Raw genomic sequence first — 18,178 nt, forward strand, 5'->3', positions numbered from 1 at the left:
AGAGCGGCTCATGGCAGGGGGCTGGAGGGGATATGCCCTGATTCCACCCCCGTTCCCCAAGACCCCATCCCCATCTCTTCTTCACCTCCTCCCCGGAGCAGCGAGCACGCTGCGGCTCTGCTCCTTCCCCTCCCTCACAAGGGCCATCAGCTGATCGGCGGCAGGGAGGAAGAGGAGGAGGGGCAGGAACCCAGCACACCAGCGGAAGAGGTGGGGGAGGGGGGACCTTGCCTGCCTGGGGCGGGGGGGGGGGGCGGTGAAGAAAAGCTGGTCAGGGCGGGCAGGATTTTTAATGGCATGCTGCTGCCTGCTGGGGTCCTGGCCACAGGCCCAGCTCAGCCCGCTGCCAGCCTGGGTTCAGCAGCGGGCTGAGCGGGGCCGGCGGCTGGGACCCGGCAGGCAGCAGCGTGCCATTAAAAATTGGCTCCCGTGCAGTCTTTGGCACACGTGCCATAGGTTGCTGACCCCTGGTCTAGAGCAATGATCCACATAGCTTGAAACCTCTGCTCCAGCAGAAAAGCCCTAGCCTTTGTAGAGTCCAGGACTGCCCTAATTAAGTCTATTCTTTGAAGAGGAGTCAAGATAGATTTCTCTGAATTGATTAGGAGCCCCTGTGCATTGAAAATGGACTGAATAACAGCTACATTGGAAAGTACTTAGGACCTGGATCGGCTCCTCACTAGCCAGTCATCCAGGTAAAGGAACACATGGATTCCCGACCTTTGCAGGAATGCTACCAGTACAGTCATGCATTTCATGAATACGTGATGGGCAGCTGACAGGCCAAAAGGCAGTACTGTGAACAGATAGTGGGATCCGTTGACTGTGAATCTGAGAAACTTTCAGTGGCTCTGGTGAATCACCATGTAAAAATAGGTGTCCTTTAAGTCAAGCACAGCATACCAGTCCCTAAGGGATAATAGAGGCTAGAGTAAACATCTGGAATTTTGTTTTCTTTAGGCATTTGTTTAATTGCCTTAGACCTAAAGTAGGCCTGAGACCCCCTTTATCTTCAGGATTAGAAAGTAATGGGAATAAAATCTCTTCCCTCTGAACAACATAGGAACTTCCTGTAGGCCCCAATGAGGAGGAGAGACTGAAGTAGCAATACTCTCCTAGAGTAATCCACGAAGAGGGTTGAGGAAGGGTGGTGAGAAGGGGGAACAGCAATAAATTGAAGAGTGTATCCCAGTTCCACCATGTTTAAGACCCACTGATCCTTGGTGATGTGTGTCCAAGCTCTGAGGTAGTGGGATAGGCGCTTGGCAAAAATTTGGGTGGGGAAAGATTAAAATGCTTTCCTATGCCTAGAAACTATTCTTTCATGTCATGGTTGAGGAACAGTTGTGGAAACGCAGTGTATGTAGAAAGGTTGCACTGTGTCCTGTGTTGTACCTCTTCTGGAGACAAACAGAGAATGTCAACCTACAGAGCTGGCAAGCCACCACTAACTTCTCTTAACAGTAACTATTTAGATAGCTAGCCATGTTCTAAAATGGTTGTTTTCTTAAAACATATTTATGTGGACTGTCCCATCCCCCTTCCCTCTGGCTTCTCTACACCAGTGTTTCTCAACAACCGGTCCATGGACCGGCACCGGTCCTGGAGATCTGCCTGACACAGTTTAGGAAGGCAACAAGCCAGTCCCTGCTATCAAAAAGGTTGAGAAATGCTGTTCTAGACACCACAATTTGGAGCTTTTTCTTATGTAAAATATTTTGGCACAGATATACTGTTCAGACATTGCTGTGGCAGACAAGAAATGGAGAGCAAAGGGATAGATGAGTATCTGTCTTATTCATTTAAAGTAAAAATATCTAAATTCTATTTGCATTGAAATAGTGTATTGTAAATTGAGGAAGTCTCTCTGATTCTGACATGAACCCTGCATGTTTTAAGAATAATAGGAAGGCATTTTGAATATTCTTACACAGTCTTTGGGTCTGGAATGAAAGAAAGCAATCTAGCTGGAGTGATTACAAATTTAGGAAAGACTATAGAAGACATTAAAATACAGAAGAATATTTAGAACCTCCTCTCTCCTCACCCAAGTTTATTCAAACTCCTTTACATAAAACCAAACCAATTCCCTTCCCCAGAGTCTAAATTCCCCTAAGTCACGCACACTAACATGTTGTGAGGGACTATGAAAAAGGTTCTCACAAAAATCTTGCTTAATTACAACTGCTCTGCAGCTCCTGGAGACAAATTTGTCTTTTCCTGCCCTTGTCATTGGAGGGTCTGGTAAACCAGCATTCTAGAGCAGACATTTGGACAAGCCTAGCAAGTTGGCCATTTTCAGACTGCTGCATCCTAAAGAGTTTTTGGTGGGAGGAACACCATGACAATCTACTTTATTTCCCTTTCCAGGCAATGTGATTGTCTGGCTCCTTGTAGTATTGCTTATTCTTGTGGTATTTGGTGTTTTTCTTAAAGCCCCAACTCCTAGAGTCATGTGCTTACATTAGAATCTCAGCTATGTTTCTAGTCCTAATGGTTACAGAGAAAATCTTGAAAATGTGAAGCCCAAAGGCTCAAACACCAAAAGAAAAACATTTTTAGTTTAAATTTCCTAATTGTTAAGCCAATCTCATGATTTCTGAGGCCTGACTCATGATTTTTTGACACTTAGGATAGGTGGTACTGCCCCTGGCTCTCTTTGCTGCCAAGAAGGAGAGAGTTGGTAAGTCAGCAGCTAGAGTAGGCATTACTGAAGAAGTCATAGAATATCAGGGTTGGAAGGGACCTCAGGAGGTCATCTAGTCCAACCCCTGCTCAAAGCAGGACCAAGCCCCAATTTTTGCCCCAGATCCCTAAATGGCCCCCTCAAGGATTGAAATCACAACCCTGGGTTTAGGGGGCTAATGCTCAAACCACTGAGCTACCCCTCCCCCCAAGTCAGGCTACTTATGAGCAGTTTTTGCAAACTCATGCAGTTGCTCCATGGGATACAATTGTAAAGGAATCTCAGTTCCCATTTTCATTAGCTCTTGAATGATACATGGCCACATTATCACTGGATTCTAGTTTCCAGCAGCCCTAGTTATTGGTGGATATGCTCACATTCTAATGTAATCCATATTTCACTGGTGGTATATAATCTATGCAGAACGTATAATACAGAGCAATTATTCCTGCAGTTAGAGTTTTAACATACTCAGAATTCACTTTCTCTTAGCAAATATTTTCTGAGAAGGTAGCCATCTTGGTGGACATGTGAAGGCCAGCATTCCTTCTAGCTTTATATTCATTCATATAATATATTAAAAATAAAAAAAATGCAAACTATGTGAGATTTTGAAAAATCCACATTCCCTTTTTACGTTTCCCATGTAGTTTCTGGCTCTTACTAAAACAAACTTGCATAAATTTGCTATGATTTGGTTAATAAATACCAATAAAATTATACTTCAGTTAGCGTAGGTAGTCAACACTATTGGTGAAATGACTTCCTTTCAGACATTAAACTTCTTGTTTTATTAAAAAAAATTTTAAGTAAATCTTAAACACACACTAAAATGTGAAATGTCACTGCTTAAGCTAACCGGTACAACATAAAACAAGTTCTTTATTCTTCTTTGACAGTCAAAAAACAAGATGTAACCCACAGTTTGATAAAATTGTAAGATCTTTAAATCCATTATCAGTCAATTATTAGAAAAGATATTTATTTGATACTTTCTTTCATCTCAGTATTGTACACCATACACTATACAAGTCTATAACTATTTTGGAGAGCTAATTATAAGGGGCACAGGTAGCGACACCTGTGACTAAGATTGCCTGATACTCATTATAAGATCCTACTTTCAATTGCTTGTAACTTTGCCAAACTTTAAACTTTTGGTTGAAGTTTTCCATGCCCCAGGCTGAATTTTTTTTTAGAAAAGTTCATAAAAAATGTTTCAACTGTTTCTCAGAACATGGAGAAAATATGTGGTTTTGCCAATGTTAAAAAATTCTTACAACTGTTTCATTGAGAAGTTCTAGCACCTCCATGCTTTGAAGAAAGGAACCAAAATTTGGCAGGGAGTCATCCTATTGTCAGGAATGTGCCTTTGTGTTCTCACTGGGGGGAAAAAAAAGTCCTAAATTTGGCTAAGTTATAATCCTCTGCAAAAATCTTGAGATCAGTAGAGATCTGTTAGTTCGATAGCTAAATTCTCATAAAATTCCATCTACATTGAGCATTCTCCAGCCCAAGGTAGCAGGGATTCAGCAGAACTTTCCCTACAATTGGTTTTTGTGGCTGCTGAGGATTGCTATAACACCAAGCACTGGAACTGAGAGCTAGGAGATAGTTTCTCCTGTTCTCTCAAAGTTCCCCCTGCTACTGCCCAGCCAATAAGGAGGAAAAGGAGGAAATAGCCTGACTGGAATGTAGAGGAATGAGGAGCCAGGCCTGAGGGCTAGTAAGAGGGGAGACTGGGTTGAGGAGCTGGGTGGGGGACTTGGACAAGGAGCAGGGTGCAGGGCAGAGGACTGGGATGGGGATATGGAACCAAAAGGGGCAAGGGATTGTGAGGAGGAGAAGGGCTAGGGGACTGGGACATGGAGCCAGAGTGGATTTGATTGGGACAAGGAGCCAAAAGAGGGCTGTAGGAACTGGGGACAAAGACCCAAGGAGGTGGAAGAAGACTGGGACAGAGTATAAGTCCAGTAGACCAGACTCCCCTCAGAACTTGGAATACAACCCAAATTCCTCAGTCTCAGCATTCTTGAGGAGGATGAAAGTCCCAGGGAAGGAGAGCATCTAACTGGAGCAGAGGGAAACAATCCCATAGTTGAGACCCTCCTTCTAGATGATGCTGTGGTATCCTCTCACACTGAGGATACCCCTCCGGGGGAGGGAACTCCAGCTATTAGAAAGAGACAAGAATTAGTAATGGGTGATTCAATCATTAGAAACATAGATAGCTGGGTTTGCGATGACCAGGAGAACCGCATGGTGACTTGCCTGCCTGGTGCGAAGGTTGCGGATCTCTCAAGACATCTAGATAGACTTATGTGTAGTGCTGGGGAGGAGCTGGTGGCCGTGGTACATGTAGGTACCAATGACAGAGGGAAGGATAGGAGAGAGGTCCTGGAGGCCAAATTTAAGCTGCTAGGTAAGAGATTGAAATCCAGGACCTCCATGGTAGCATTCTCTGAGATGCTCCCAGTTCCACACCCTGGGCCAGTTAGACAAGCAGAACTGCAGAGTCTCAATGCATGGATGAGATGATGGTGTAGGGAGGTGGGGTTTAGATTTATTAGGAACTGGGGAAACTTTTGGGAAAGGGGGAGCCTATACAAGAAGGATGGGCTCCACCTAAACCAAAATGGAACCAGATTGCTGGCACTTAACATTAATAAGGTCGTACAGCAGTTTTTAAACTAAGGGCTGGGGAAGCACCTAGTTCAGACATTCCTTAGGGGAGGATCTATTAATAGAGAAGCTCTATGTTCTAGTGAGGACGAGAGAATGGAAAATAATAAAATACAGGCAGGGTCTGATCAGAAACAGTCAAATAAAAAAAAAGAGTCCCATTCAATTACATCGTGTAATGGTAGACAGCTAAAAGGAGACAAATTTTTAAAGTGCATATATACCAATGCTAGAAGTCTAAATAATAAAATGGGTGAACTAGAGTGCCTCGTATTAAATGAGGATATTGATATAATAGGCATCACAGAAACTTGGTGGAATGAGGATAATCAGTGGAATACAGTAATACCAGGGTACAAAATGACAGGTTTCAGAGTAACAGCCATGTTAGTCTGTATTTGCAAAAAGAAAAGGAGTACTTGTGGCACCTTAGAGTCTAACCAATTTATTTGAGCATAAGCTTTCGTGAGCTACAGCTCACTTCTTCGGATGCAGCTGGTCCTGGAACCCACCCTAAGTGGAGCAGAGGATCTGTCCAAGAGGTGAATATAGCTAGACTGCCTGGTAATAGTGACCATAATATAATTAAATTTAATATCCCTGTGGCAGGAAAAACACCACAGCAGCCCAACACTGTAGCATTTAATTTCAGAAAGGGGAACTACACAAAAATGAGGAGGTTAGTTAAACAGAAGTTAAAGGGTACAGTGCCAAAAGTGAAATCTCTGCAAGCTGCATGGAAACTTTTTAAAGACACCAAAATAGAGGCTGAATTTAAATGTATACCCCAAATTAAAAAACATAGTAAGAGAACCAAAAAAGAGCCACTGTGGCTAAACAACAAAGTAAAAGAAGCAGTGAGAGGCAAAAAGGTATCCTTTAAAAAGTGGAATCATAGAATCATGGAGTATTAGGGTTGGAAGAGACCTGAGGAGGTCATCTAGTCTAATCCCCAGCTCAAAGCAGGACCAACAGCAAATAAATCATCCCAGACAAGGCTTTGTCAAGCCGAGCCTTAAAAACCTCTAAGGATGGAGATTCCACCACCTCCCTAGTAACCCATTTCAGTGCTTCACCACCCTCCTAGTAAAATAGCGTTTCCGAATATCCACTGCAACTTGAGACCACTGCTTCTTGTCTGTCATCTGCCACCACTGAGAACAGCCTAGCTCCATCCTCTTTGGAACCCCCCATCAGGTAGTTGAAGGCTGCTATCAAATCCCCACTCACTCTTCTCTTCTGCAGACTAAATAACCCCAGTTCCCTCAGCCTCTCCTCGTAAGTCATGTGCCTCAGCCCCCTAATCATTTTCGTTGCCCTCCATTGGACTCTCTCCAATTTGTCCACATCCCTTCTGTAGTGGGGGGACCAAAACTGGCCACAATACTTCAGGTGTGGCCTCACCTGTGCCGAAGAGAGGGGAATAATCACTTCCGTCGATCTGCTGGCAATGCTCCTACTAATACAGCCCAATATGCCGTTGGCCTTCTTGACAACAAGAGCACAGTGCTGACTCATATCCAGCTTCTCGTCCACTGTAATCCCCAGGTCCTTTTCTGCAGAACTGCTGCTTAGCCAGTCGGTCCCCAGCTTGTAGCGGTGCATGGGATTCTTCCTTCCTAAGTGCAGGACTCTGCACTTATCCTCGCTGAACCTCATCAGATTTCTTTTGGCCCAATCCTCCAATTTGTCTAGGTCACTCTAGACCCTATCCCTACACTCCATCGTATCTACCTCTACCCCCACATCTTAGTGTCATCTATGAACTTGCTGAGGGTACAATTAATCCCATCATCCAGATCATTAATAAAGATGTTGAACAAAACTGGCCCCAGGACTGACGCCTGGGGCACTCCACTTGATACCGGCTGCCAACTAGACATTGAGCTGTTGATCGCTACTCATTGAGCCCGACAATCTAGCCAGATTTCTATCCACTTTATAATCCATTCATCCAATCTATCCTTCTTTAACTTGCTGGCAAGAATACTGTGGGAGACAGTATCAAAAGCTTTGCTAAGGTCAAGATATAGGACATCCACTGCTTTCCCCATATCCACAGAGCCAGTTATCTCATCATAGAAGGAAGTTAAATCCTAGTGAGGAAAATAGAAAGGAGCATAAACACTGGCAAATGATGTGTAAAAATACAATTAGGAAGGCCAAAAAAGAATTTGAGGAACAGTTAGCCAAAGACTCAAAAAGTAATAGCAAATATTTTTTTAAGTACATCAGAAGTAGGAAGCCTGCTAAACAACCAGTGGTGTCACTGTATGATCAAGGTGCTAAAAGAGCACTCAAAGATGATAAGGCCATTGCGGAGAAACTAAATGAATTCTTTGTATTGGTCTTCATGGCTGAAAATGTGAGGGAGATTCCCAAACCTGAGCCATTCTTTTTAGGTGACAAATCTGAGGAACTGTCCCAGATTGAGGTATCATTAGAGGAGGTTTTGGAACAAATTGATAAATTAAACAGCAATAAATCACCAGTACCAGATGGTATTCACCCAAGAGTTCTGAAGGACTCAAATGTGAAATCGCAGGACTACTGTAACCTATCATTTAAATCAGCTTATGTACCACATGACTGGAGGATAGCTAATGTGCCAATTTTTAAAAAGGGCTCCAGAGGTGATCCCGGCAATTACAGGCCTGTAAGCCTGATTTCAGTACTGGGCAAACTGGTTGAAACTATAATAAAGATCAATATTATCAGACATATAGATGAACATAATTAGTTGAGGAAGAGTCAACATGGTTTCAGTAAAGGGAAATTATGCCTCACCAATCTACTAGAATTCTTTGAGGGGGTCAACAAGCATGTGGACCAAGGGGATCCAGTGGATATAGTGTACTTAGATTTTCAGAAAGCCTTCGACAAGGTCCCTCACCAAAGGCTCTTATGCAAAGTAAGCTGCCATGGGATAAGAGGGAAGGTGCTCTTATGGATTGGTAACTGGTTAAAAGATAGGAAACAAAGGGTTGGTATAAATGGTCAATTTTCAGAATGGAGAGAGGTAAATAGTGGTGTCCCCCAGGGGTCTGTTGTGGGACCAGTCCTATTTAGGGTGACCAGATGTCCCAATTTTATAGGGACAGTCCCGATTTTTGGGTCTTTTTTTTAAATATAGGCTCCTATTACCCCCACCCCTTGTCCCGACTTTTCCCATTTGCTCTCTGGTCACCCTAGTCCTATTCAACATATTCGTAAATGATCTGGAAAAAGGGGTAAACAGAGAGGTGGCAAAATTTGCAGACGATACAAAATTACTAAAGACAGTTAAGACCCAGGCATACTGTTAAGAACTACAAAAGAATCTCTCAAAACGGGGTGACAGGGCAACAAAATGGCAGATGAAATTTAATGTTGATAAATGCAAAATAATGCACATTGGAAAGCATAATCCCAGGGCTGGCCTTATCATGAGGTGAACTGAGGCGACTGCCTCAGGTGCCTGATGGGGGGGTAGGGGGGGCACCACTAGGACCCATAGTATAGAAAATTGTGGCTGCTGCTGGTGCATATGTATTCTCTCTCTTTGCTCTAGATGCACAGAGATGGTGGAGTGCTGTGCTGGAGGAAGGAGGGCACAAGAGACATAACAGGCAGGCAGGAGAAAAGGTGAGAGGGAATAACAGAAAGCAGCAGAAGCTGATGGGAGAGAGGAGGAGGAGCCTCTTATGTACCTCTCTAGCACCCCCAGGAGCCTGGACTGATTAACAACAGCTTCTCAGGGAGCTTCCTGTTTCCTGCTGCTTCCCTGAACCCACTTGAGGAGAACAGGCAGTCAACTGAAATAACAGGAGCCAGTTAGGCCCTTAAGACGTTGATATCTTCCCTCATTCAGGCCCTGATACCAGCCTGCTTATTTGTCCCCTTCAACTGAGTGTTGAGAGCCACTATAGCTGGCACAGAACAGCAGTCATGAGTGAAAGAAGAAAACACCCCTCTGAGGCAGCATTCAGAAAAAGAAAGAAAGCAAAGGAAGCTTTTCTATTTAAGCAGGAAGGAGCTCTCCTGAGATACATAGACACAAATGTTCACGGTGAGCCTTCCGGCCCCAGTGAGGATGTGAGTGGTGAAGAGATGCCTGATCTTCCAGTTACCCAGAGTACAGGTGACCTTGCAGCTACTGCAGCATCCATATCTCCATCTCAAATGGATGTAACTATACACATTCCTGAAAGAAAAGTGTAGATCAGAGAAGAGTGTGGTGGAGGTGCAAGAAACAGCTGCTGCTGAGTTTAGTTCCTTAAGTCTAGATGATCCAGGACTGTGGACCCACTTGAGCAGTAGCCTGAGGGACTTCCTTGTACTGCATGGGCCACAGCAAGTGAAAAACTTCATGTTCCCCAAAGACAACGAAAATAGAAGTTTCCATCCAACACATTACTGGCATGAAATCCCCAATGGTGACAAAGTGGAGAGGCCATGGCTCATGTACTCAAAAAACCCAGAATGCTGCATACTGTTTTTGTTGCAAACTCTTCCAGTCTAATGTTCCAGCCACATTGGGTTCTACAGAAACAAAGGACTGGAAAAATCTGGCTAGAAATCTGGCATGCCAGGAGAAGGCAGCAAATCATCAGAGAGCAATCCATAGGTGGAAAGAGCTTGAGATGAGACTAAGGTTAAAGGCCACCATAGATGACCAGCATCACGAGAAGATTGCATCACAGTCTCTTTACTGGCAAAATGTTCTGAAAAGGCTCATTGCCATTGTAAGAATGCTTGCTACCCAAAACCTAGCACTCCCATGGCACTTCAGATCAGCTGTATGTTCCAAACAATGGAAACTTCCTTAAAATTGGGGAGCTGATGGCTGAGTTTGATGCTGTACTCCAGGAGCATCTAAGAAGAGTCACCACCCAACAAATGTACACACACCACGACCTTGGAAAAACAATTCAGAATGAGATCATACAGTTACTGGCAACAAAAGTCAAACAGAAGATTGTGGCAGATCTGAAGTCAGCAAGATATTACTCTGTTATTCTGGACTGCACACCTGACATCAGCCATATGGAACAAATGACTTTAATGATGTGTTTTGTAACAAAAACAGAACCTAGTGAAAATGTCCCTGCAATGTTGACTGTCAGAGAGCATTTTCTAGAATTTATTGACATTGATGATACTACAGGAGCTGATATGACAAATGTGTTTCTTAAAAAGCTAGAAGATACAGGATTTGCGATAGCTGACATGAGAGGTCAGGGCTACGATAATGGTGCTAACATGAGAGGAAAGAACAGAGGAGTGCAGACATGGATCCAAGAGTTAAACCCTTGAGCTTTTTTGTCCCATTCAGTTCTCATTCATTGAACTCGGTGGTCAGTGATGCAGCATCAGCTTCTAGTGAGGTTGCTGAATTTTTTAATGTAAATCAAAGCATCTATGTATTTTTCTCTGCATCAACTCACTGATGGCAAATTTTGAAGCAACATCTGGGAACATCCTCTCTGACATTGAAACCACTGAGTGCCACACGATGGGAAAGTCGAGTGGAGGCGATAAAGCCAATCAAACACCAAATTGGGAAGACAGATGATGCCATAGTTGCCATTATGGAAGATAATGCTATGAAAGGAACTGTTTCTGGGAGAACAGTGGCAGAGGGAAATGGAATCACCAGAAACATACATAACTTCAAATTTCTGTGTGGCTTAGTGTTGTGGCATGACATTCTGTTTGAAATAAATTTGTAAGCAAGAGACTCCAAGGTGTTGACCTTGATAAAACTGGAGCAACGGAACAACTGGACAAAGCAAAGTCAGACCTACAGTCTTACTGATCAGATGAGGGATTTCAAAATGTTCTGAAGAGTGCACAGAAGTTGGCAGAGGAACTTCACGCTGAAGCTATTTTCCCACCCATTCAAGAATACAAGAGTCACCGAAGATGAAGACATTTTGATTACGAGGCACGGGATAATCCCATAAGAGACCCCAAACAACAATTCAAAGTTGAATTCTTTAACCAGATGCTAGACTGTGCAATACAGTCAGTTGAAGAATGTGTCATGCAGCTCAAGGAACACAGCAGTATATTTGGGATGTTGTATGATATTCCAGAACTCCACACTATACCTGAAGAAGACCTACAGCAGCAATGCAGGGCACTAGAGACAGTGTTGACACATGATGAGATGAGTGATATTGATGCGAGGGATTTAGGTGATGAACTGAAAGCCCTTTCAAGATACATTTCAGCAAGATCAACTCCAAAGGCTGTTCTGAAATATATGTGCACAAATAAGATGACCACCTTCTTTCCAAATGCTTTTGTTGCTCTGCGCATACTTCTAACACTTCCTGTAACAGTTGCCAATGGAGAACGCAGCTTCTCCAAGCTGAAGTTCATAAAAACACATCTACGCTCCACAATGACACAGGAGAGGCTGGTCAGCCTTGCAACCATCTCAATAGAGCATGAGCTGGCCCAGACTGTGGACCTTCAGGAAGCAGTTCAAATCTTTGCAACCAAGAAGGCATGGAAAGCACCACTTTGATTATTCAAACAGATAAAAATGCCAGTCTTTACTATGCAGACAAGAAAAGTTACATTTGCTGTTCAGGCGTTCGAAAGTTAAGTGTTACTTAAAATTTTTGAACAAGGCATTTTAAGTTGTTAGTTCTCCTTTATTGGGGTAGGTAGCAGAGCAGTACCATGAGAAGACTAGAACAGGAAGAAGGCAGAATTGAGACCTTTCAAAGTTTTGGCCCAAGCGAGGGGGCATGGGGGCATCATTTGAGCTTCCTGCCTCAGGTTCCAAAATGTTGAGGGCCGGCCCTGCATAATCCCAACTATACATATAAAATTATGGGGTCTAAATTAGCTGTTACCACTCAAGAAAGAGATCTTGGAGTCACTGTGGATAGTTCTCTGAAAACATCCACTCAATGTGCAGTGGCAGTCAAAAAAGCAAACGGAATGCTGGGAATAATTAAGAAACGAATAGATAATAGAACAGAAAATATCATATTGCCTCTATATAAATCCATGGTACGTCCACATCTTGAATACTGTGTGCAAAGACTACTGCACTGGGCAGCACAGCATGGGGAGGAGGTGACCAGCCCTCTGTGGAGAAAGAAGTGGTTCGGGACTATTTAGAAAAGCTGGATGAGCACAAATCCATGGGGCCGAATGCGCTGTATCCGAGAGTGCTAAAGGAGTTGGTGGATGTGTTTGCAAAGCCATTGGCCATTATCTTTGAAAACTCATGGCGATCGAGGGAGGTCCCGGACGACTGGAAAAAGGCTAATGTAGTGCCCATCTTTAAAAAAGGGAAGAAGGAGGATCCTGGGAACTACAGGCCAGACAGCCTCACCTCAGTCCCTGGAAAAATCATGGAGCAGGTCCTCAAGGAATCAATTCTGAAGCACTTAGAGGAGAGGAAAGTGATCAGGAACAGTCAGCATGGATTCACCAAGGGAAGGTCATGCCTGACTAATCTAATTGCCTTCTATGATGAGATAACTGGCTCTGTGGATGAGGGGAAAGCAGTGGATGCTTTACTTGACTTTAGCAAAGCTTTTGACACAGTCTCCCACAGTATTCTTGCCAGCAAGTTAAAGAAGTATGGGCTGGATGAATGGACTATAAGGTGGATAGAAAGTTGGCTAGATTGTCGGGCTCAACGGGTAGTGATCCATGGCTCCATGTCTAGTTGGCAGCCGGTATCAAGTGGAGTGCCCCAAGGGTCAGTCCTCGGGCTGGTTTTGTTCAATATCTTCATAAATGATCTGGAGGATGGTGTGGATTGCACCCTCAGCAAGTTTGCAGATGACACTAAACTGGGAGGAGAGGTAGATACTCTGGAGGGTAGGAATAGGATACAGAGGGACCTAGACAAATTAGAGGATTGGACCAAAAGAAATCTGATGAGGTTCAACAAGGACAAGTGCAGAGTCCTGCACTTAGGACGGAAAAATCCCATGCACTGCTACAGACTAGGGACCAAATGGCTAGGCAGCAGTTCGGCAGAAAAGGACCTAGGGGTTACCGTGGACGAGAAGCGGGATATGAGTCAACAGTGTGCCCTTGTTGCCAAGAAGGCCAATGGCATTTTGGGATGTATATGTAGGGGCATTGACAGCAGATCGAGGGACGTGATCGTTCCCCTCTATTTGACATTGGTGAGGCCTCATCTGGAGTACTGTGTCCAGTTTTGGGCCCCACACGACAAAAGGATGTGGAAAAATTGGAAAGAGTCCAGTGGAGGTCAACAAAAATGATTAGGGGACTGGAACACATGACTTATGAGGAGAGGCTGAGGGAACTGGGATTGTTTAGTCTGTGGAAGAGAAGAGTGAGGGGGGATTTGATAGCTGCTTTCAACTACCTGAAAGGGGGTTTCAAAGAGGATGGATCTAGACTGTTCTCAGTGGTAGCTGATGACAGAAGAAGGAGTAATGGTCTCAAGTTGCAGTGGGGGCGGTTTAGGTTGGATATTAGGAAAGACTTTTTCACTAGGAGGGTGGTGAAACACTGGAATGCATTACCTAGAGAGGTGGTGGAATCTCCTTCCTTAGACATTTTTAAGGTCAGGCTTGACAGAGCCCTGGCTGGGATGATTTAGTTGGGGATTGGTCCTGCTTTGAGCAGGGGGTTGGACTGGAAGACTCCTGAGGTCCCTTCCAACCCTGATATTCTATGATTCTATGAAATGTGGTTGCCCCATCTCAAAAAAGATATATTGGAATTGGAAAAGGTTCAGAAAAGGGCAACAAAAATGATTAGGGGTATGGAATGGCTACCGTATGAAGAGAGATTAATAAGAGTGGGACTTTTCAGCTTAGAAAAGAGATGGCTAAGGGGAGATATGATTGAGGTCTATAAAATCATGACTGGTGTAGAGAAAGTAGATAAGGAAGTGTTGTTTACCACTTATTATAACACAAGAATTAGGAGTCACCAAATCAAATTAATAGGCAGCAGGTTTAAAACAAATAAAAGAAAGTATTTCTGCACACAATACACAGTCAATCTATGGAACCCCTTGCCAGAGGATGTTGTAAAGGCCAAGACCATATCAGGGTTCAAAAAAGAACTAGATAAATTCATGGAGGATAGGTCCATCAATGGCTATTAGCCAGGATGGGCAGGAATAGTTTCCCTAGCCTCTGTTTGTCAGAAGCTGGGAATGAGTGACAGAGGACAGATCACTTGATGATTACCTGTTCTGTTCATTCCCTCTGGCGCACCTGGCACTGGCCACTGTCGGAAGACAGGATACTGGGCTAGATGGACCTTTGATCTGACCCAGTAGGGCCATTCTTATGTTCTTCTTTTGCTATCAGCTAACATCTGTGAAACCCACTGGCAAAGCAGCTCTCATATCCACTAATGCTGGTCTACACTGAAGACTACAAACTCCTCCTACCAATTATAGTCCATTAGTCCAAGTGGGAGAGATCTGTGCTGCAGATCTAAAGGTTCCAACCCTGTTAATGACCCTCATGGGTGTTGTCACCATGGTGATACATGATGGATTTTTTTCACCATTTTGCTTTTTTTTTTTTAAACCAAGGAAATTATGTAAAAAAAAACTACATTAAAAGAACATTAAGTTTGCAAAGTGGAAGATTACCATAATGAACACACACAAAGGTGCCAGTGCATGGGCAACCTTAATTCTAGCATTTCCTAACTTTTGAGCGCTTGACTTTTCAATTGTAATGTTCCTTTAATGTAGTTTTTGTATGCAATAAACAAATAGATCAAGGATATTAAAAGGAGATTAATAGAATTTGGAGCATATTATTATGGCCAGTTAAAATGCAAAGCATTTTAGTAGTAGTAGTAGTGACCAAAAGCTGTTGCAATGTGATGGCTGTTGGCCTCCTGTGAAACAAGTTGATGGTCCTGGTCCAATTTCCAGTGGACAATGTCCACATCACAAAAGCCACCACCATAAGTAGAACTAATTGACATTTCACTGCCTCGTTAACAATCTCAGGGCCAACAACTGAACAGGCAATCAAGAATAACTTACCCTCTCACTCTTAAAAATAAGGGTTGAGATTCATTATTTGGAGAAAAATGGGGGATTTCAGTCTTTAGAGTTGTTGAGCAGCACTTACTTTAAAAAAACATTATGTTTGATTGTGAATTAAACTCCCAATATCTGGTTATTAAAAGCAGTCTTTTTAGGTAAATGTATAAATATAAATATATAAAAGAGAACTTGGCATCAGTACAGTTACTGGTAAATTGTTCAACCAGTTTTTAAAGCAGCCTGCTTTATTTAAAAGTCCATACACTTATCTGCTTAAATAGAGGTCACCCCAATTCCTAGAGGGGGCACAGCAGTGACCCAATAAACAGAAAGGCCATGGAAGCCATTTGTCTCACTTGCAAAAGCAGTGCTAGAAAAACATATGCTACATAAATATTATTGTTTGCTAAACTGCTACACTATTTTGAAATCAAATTCTTTCTAGCAAGTTAAGATTTATTAGAATTACATTATTTACATAGGACCTGGAAACCTAAATATTCTTTTAGATCCTCACACACCATAAAAAAGGGTCTTTTAGCTACACACACGCTCAAGTAGGAAAATTATAGCTTCACATTTTCAACGCTACAGTTAATGCTGTGTCAGCACCTCCATCAAACCTAGTTGTTCAGCAGCTTATAAAAGTTCACTCTGAACTGAAACTTGGCATCCAGTCTCAGAAAGAAAAGTCTCAAAAAGAAAAAGAGAGAAAATCTGTTTGTCTGCTTTTCCTTTATACAGTGTGCAAAGTGCACAAAGGTTATCTTTTTAAATTTGTTCTTCTTCTTCTACTGTATAATTTAAGGATTGGTACCTGGAGAGTCCCACTATATTACACAAATATTTTAGCACCACTAATATAAATTCTTGAATTAGTTTACCCTCAACAGAAATAAGCAAACACAATAATTTATTCAATGGGAAAAAGTTACTTCTATTCTTGTCCTCAGAAGGTATACTATGAAGAGGGCCGAGCTTACTGAGAACATACAGTAGCCTCTAGTGCCTTCCAACCATCAGTTCATGTTTGAAGGGAAAGATCAACATACTGTAGTATAGTATACATATCCCCATCTCCAAAGGCAAAGTGAGTGAATATGATGTTTGCTAATTACACACCTTCTGTGAACCAGAACATCAAGTAATTTTCTTGTCTCCAATGATGAGTTTTATAATGAATTCTCTACTCCTGGAGATAAAAAGAGCTCCAGGGCTGTCTTTATATGTAGTTTTAAAAAAAAGGTATTTATGATAAAAATAATGGTTATGTATAATTATAAATTAGTATAGTTTTTGATATATAGCAATGGTATTTAGTTATTGTATCAAAAAGGTTTATATATGTATGTGTAACGACATACATCTTCATGTCTATAAGTATACGGTTGCACTGGGCCCCCTCACCCTGTAGCCCCCACTGTGCCACGCCCCCTCCCGGCTCCTCCTCGCCCCCTTAATCCCCACTTCCCCCCTTTCCCGAGGCCCCACTATGCCCCACCCTTCCCCACTTTAGCCCACGCCACACCTAGGGTTGCCAACCCTCCAGGACTGTCCTGGAGTCTCCAGGAATACGTCCAACCGAACCTGGCAACCCTAACCGTGCCCCTCCTTGCCCCCTTAGCCCCCACTTGCCCCTCTACACCCAGACCTCGCTGTGCCCCCCTCTGCCTTGCCCCCTTTTCACCTCCTCCAGGCGGGCGGACACCAGCCCGGCCTCCCAGCTCTTGGCAGCGGCCCCGGGCCCCCCGGTGGAGCTGCCGCCGCTCTTAGGCCGCTTCGGCCCCATGGGGCGCTCGGAGTCTCCCCCGGCTCAGTCGGGACGCGGCCGGGTCCTCACGCCGTATCCATAGCAACCCAATTCCTCCTGCCCGCACGACGGGGCGCCTTCCGGGCACGCCCACCACGCTATCTCCATAGCAACCGAGCTCGACGCCGGCTGGGCAGAGGGGTAGCGGGCGCAGATAATACAGCCCCCGCCCCACGTGTCTCCGTGCGCGCGCCCGCCCACGGCACGGTGCGCACGCGACGGTGACCCCTCGCTGCCTGTCGCCTCCCAGTCCCTGCTCGCGGTGAGCGCGTGCCCAGGGATTAGGGCCTGGGGAGCCTCGCGCCCCGCCGCCCCCTTGCGGTAGGGAGGGGCGCTTTCGGCGGGAGGGGAAAGCTATGCTGAGAGCTGGCTGAGTCTGAGCCCAGCCCAGCGCTACCCAGACCCTGGCACCAGCCGTGCCTGGCGCCTGACTCCGGGCGAGTGACTGCAGCACTGGCGAGCGGGTGTGTATTCAGCCCCCTCCAAAATCTCCAGGGCCAGGGCTGGGGTCCGACGTTCATGTAGCAGCAGCTGCGGCCAGCCTGACTGGAGACCGGCGGCCTCACCACGCATTGCACCGCGTGCAGTCGGGCTTCTGGTGGGGATTTCACCTCTGGGCCGGTGCAGAGGAGACGGGCTTTGCGCCCCCCTTTTCCCCCCATATGCAAGGGCGAGGGGGCAGATTAGCCCCAGGAGCAAGTTACAGCCGTTTTAAGATTAATTGTTATACTTAATGTCATTCCCAAAGTGATTCCGAGGTCAACACCCTTGTAAACCGGTGTTCTCAAGTACCCCACTAGATCTGTTCTGCACCATGACTTGTGTGACTCCTCTCTGGACCGTCTCCATGCAGGGCTAGCCCAAGAGTGTGTGTTTCGTCTGGGCTCTTCGGCCCTGTTCGTTGGGACTAGGAGGAGGCAGTGGGTCCTCTCTGAGCCCCTCCATGCTGACACTAGCCTGGAGGAGACCACATGGCCCATCTTGATCCCTCCGC

General features: G+C 44.5%; 1 protein-coding gene across 4 annotated transcripts in view; it reads right to left on the minus strand.

Annotated features, from left to right (window-relative positions):
• Window positions 1-17,285, minus strand: part of SPAG17 (sperm associated antigen 17) — a 298,248-nt gene extending 280,963 nt beyond the window's left edge. For 2 of the 4 annotated variants that reach the window (XM_084612789.1, XM_084612788.1), the window contains exon 1: window positions 17,062-17,285. In XM_084612789.1, the coding sequence (XP_084468915.1) occupies window positions 17,062-17,163 (102 nt within the window). In that variant the 5' untranslated portion in view covers window positions 17,164-17,285. The remainder of the gene's footprint in view (window positions 1-17,061) is intronic. The other 2 variants (XM_084612791.1, XM_084612790.1) reach the window with 1 other exon arrangement.
• Window positions 17,286-18,178: the final 893 nt, after the last annotated feature.

The sequence above is a fragment of the Lepidochelys olivacea genome (assembly GCF_965140295.1).
Source record: "Lepidochelys olivacea isolate rLepOli2 genome assembly, chromosome: 1".
NCBI lineage: Eukaryota > Metazoa > Chordata > Testudines > Cheloniidae > Lepidochelys > Lepidochelys olivacea.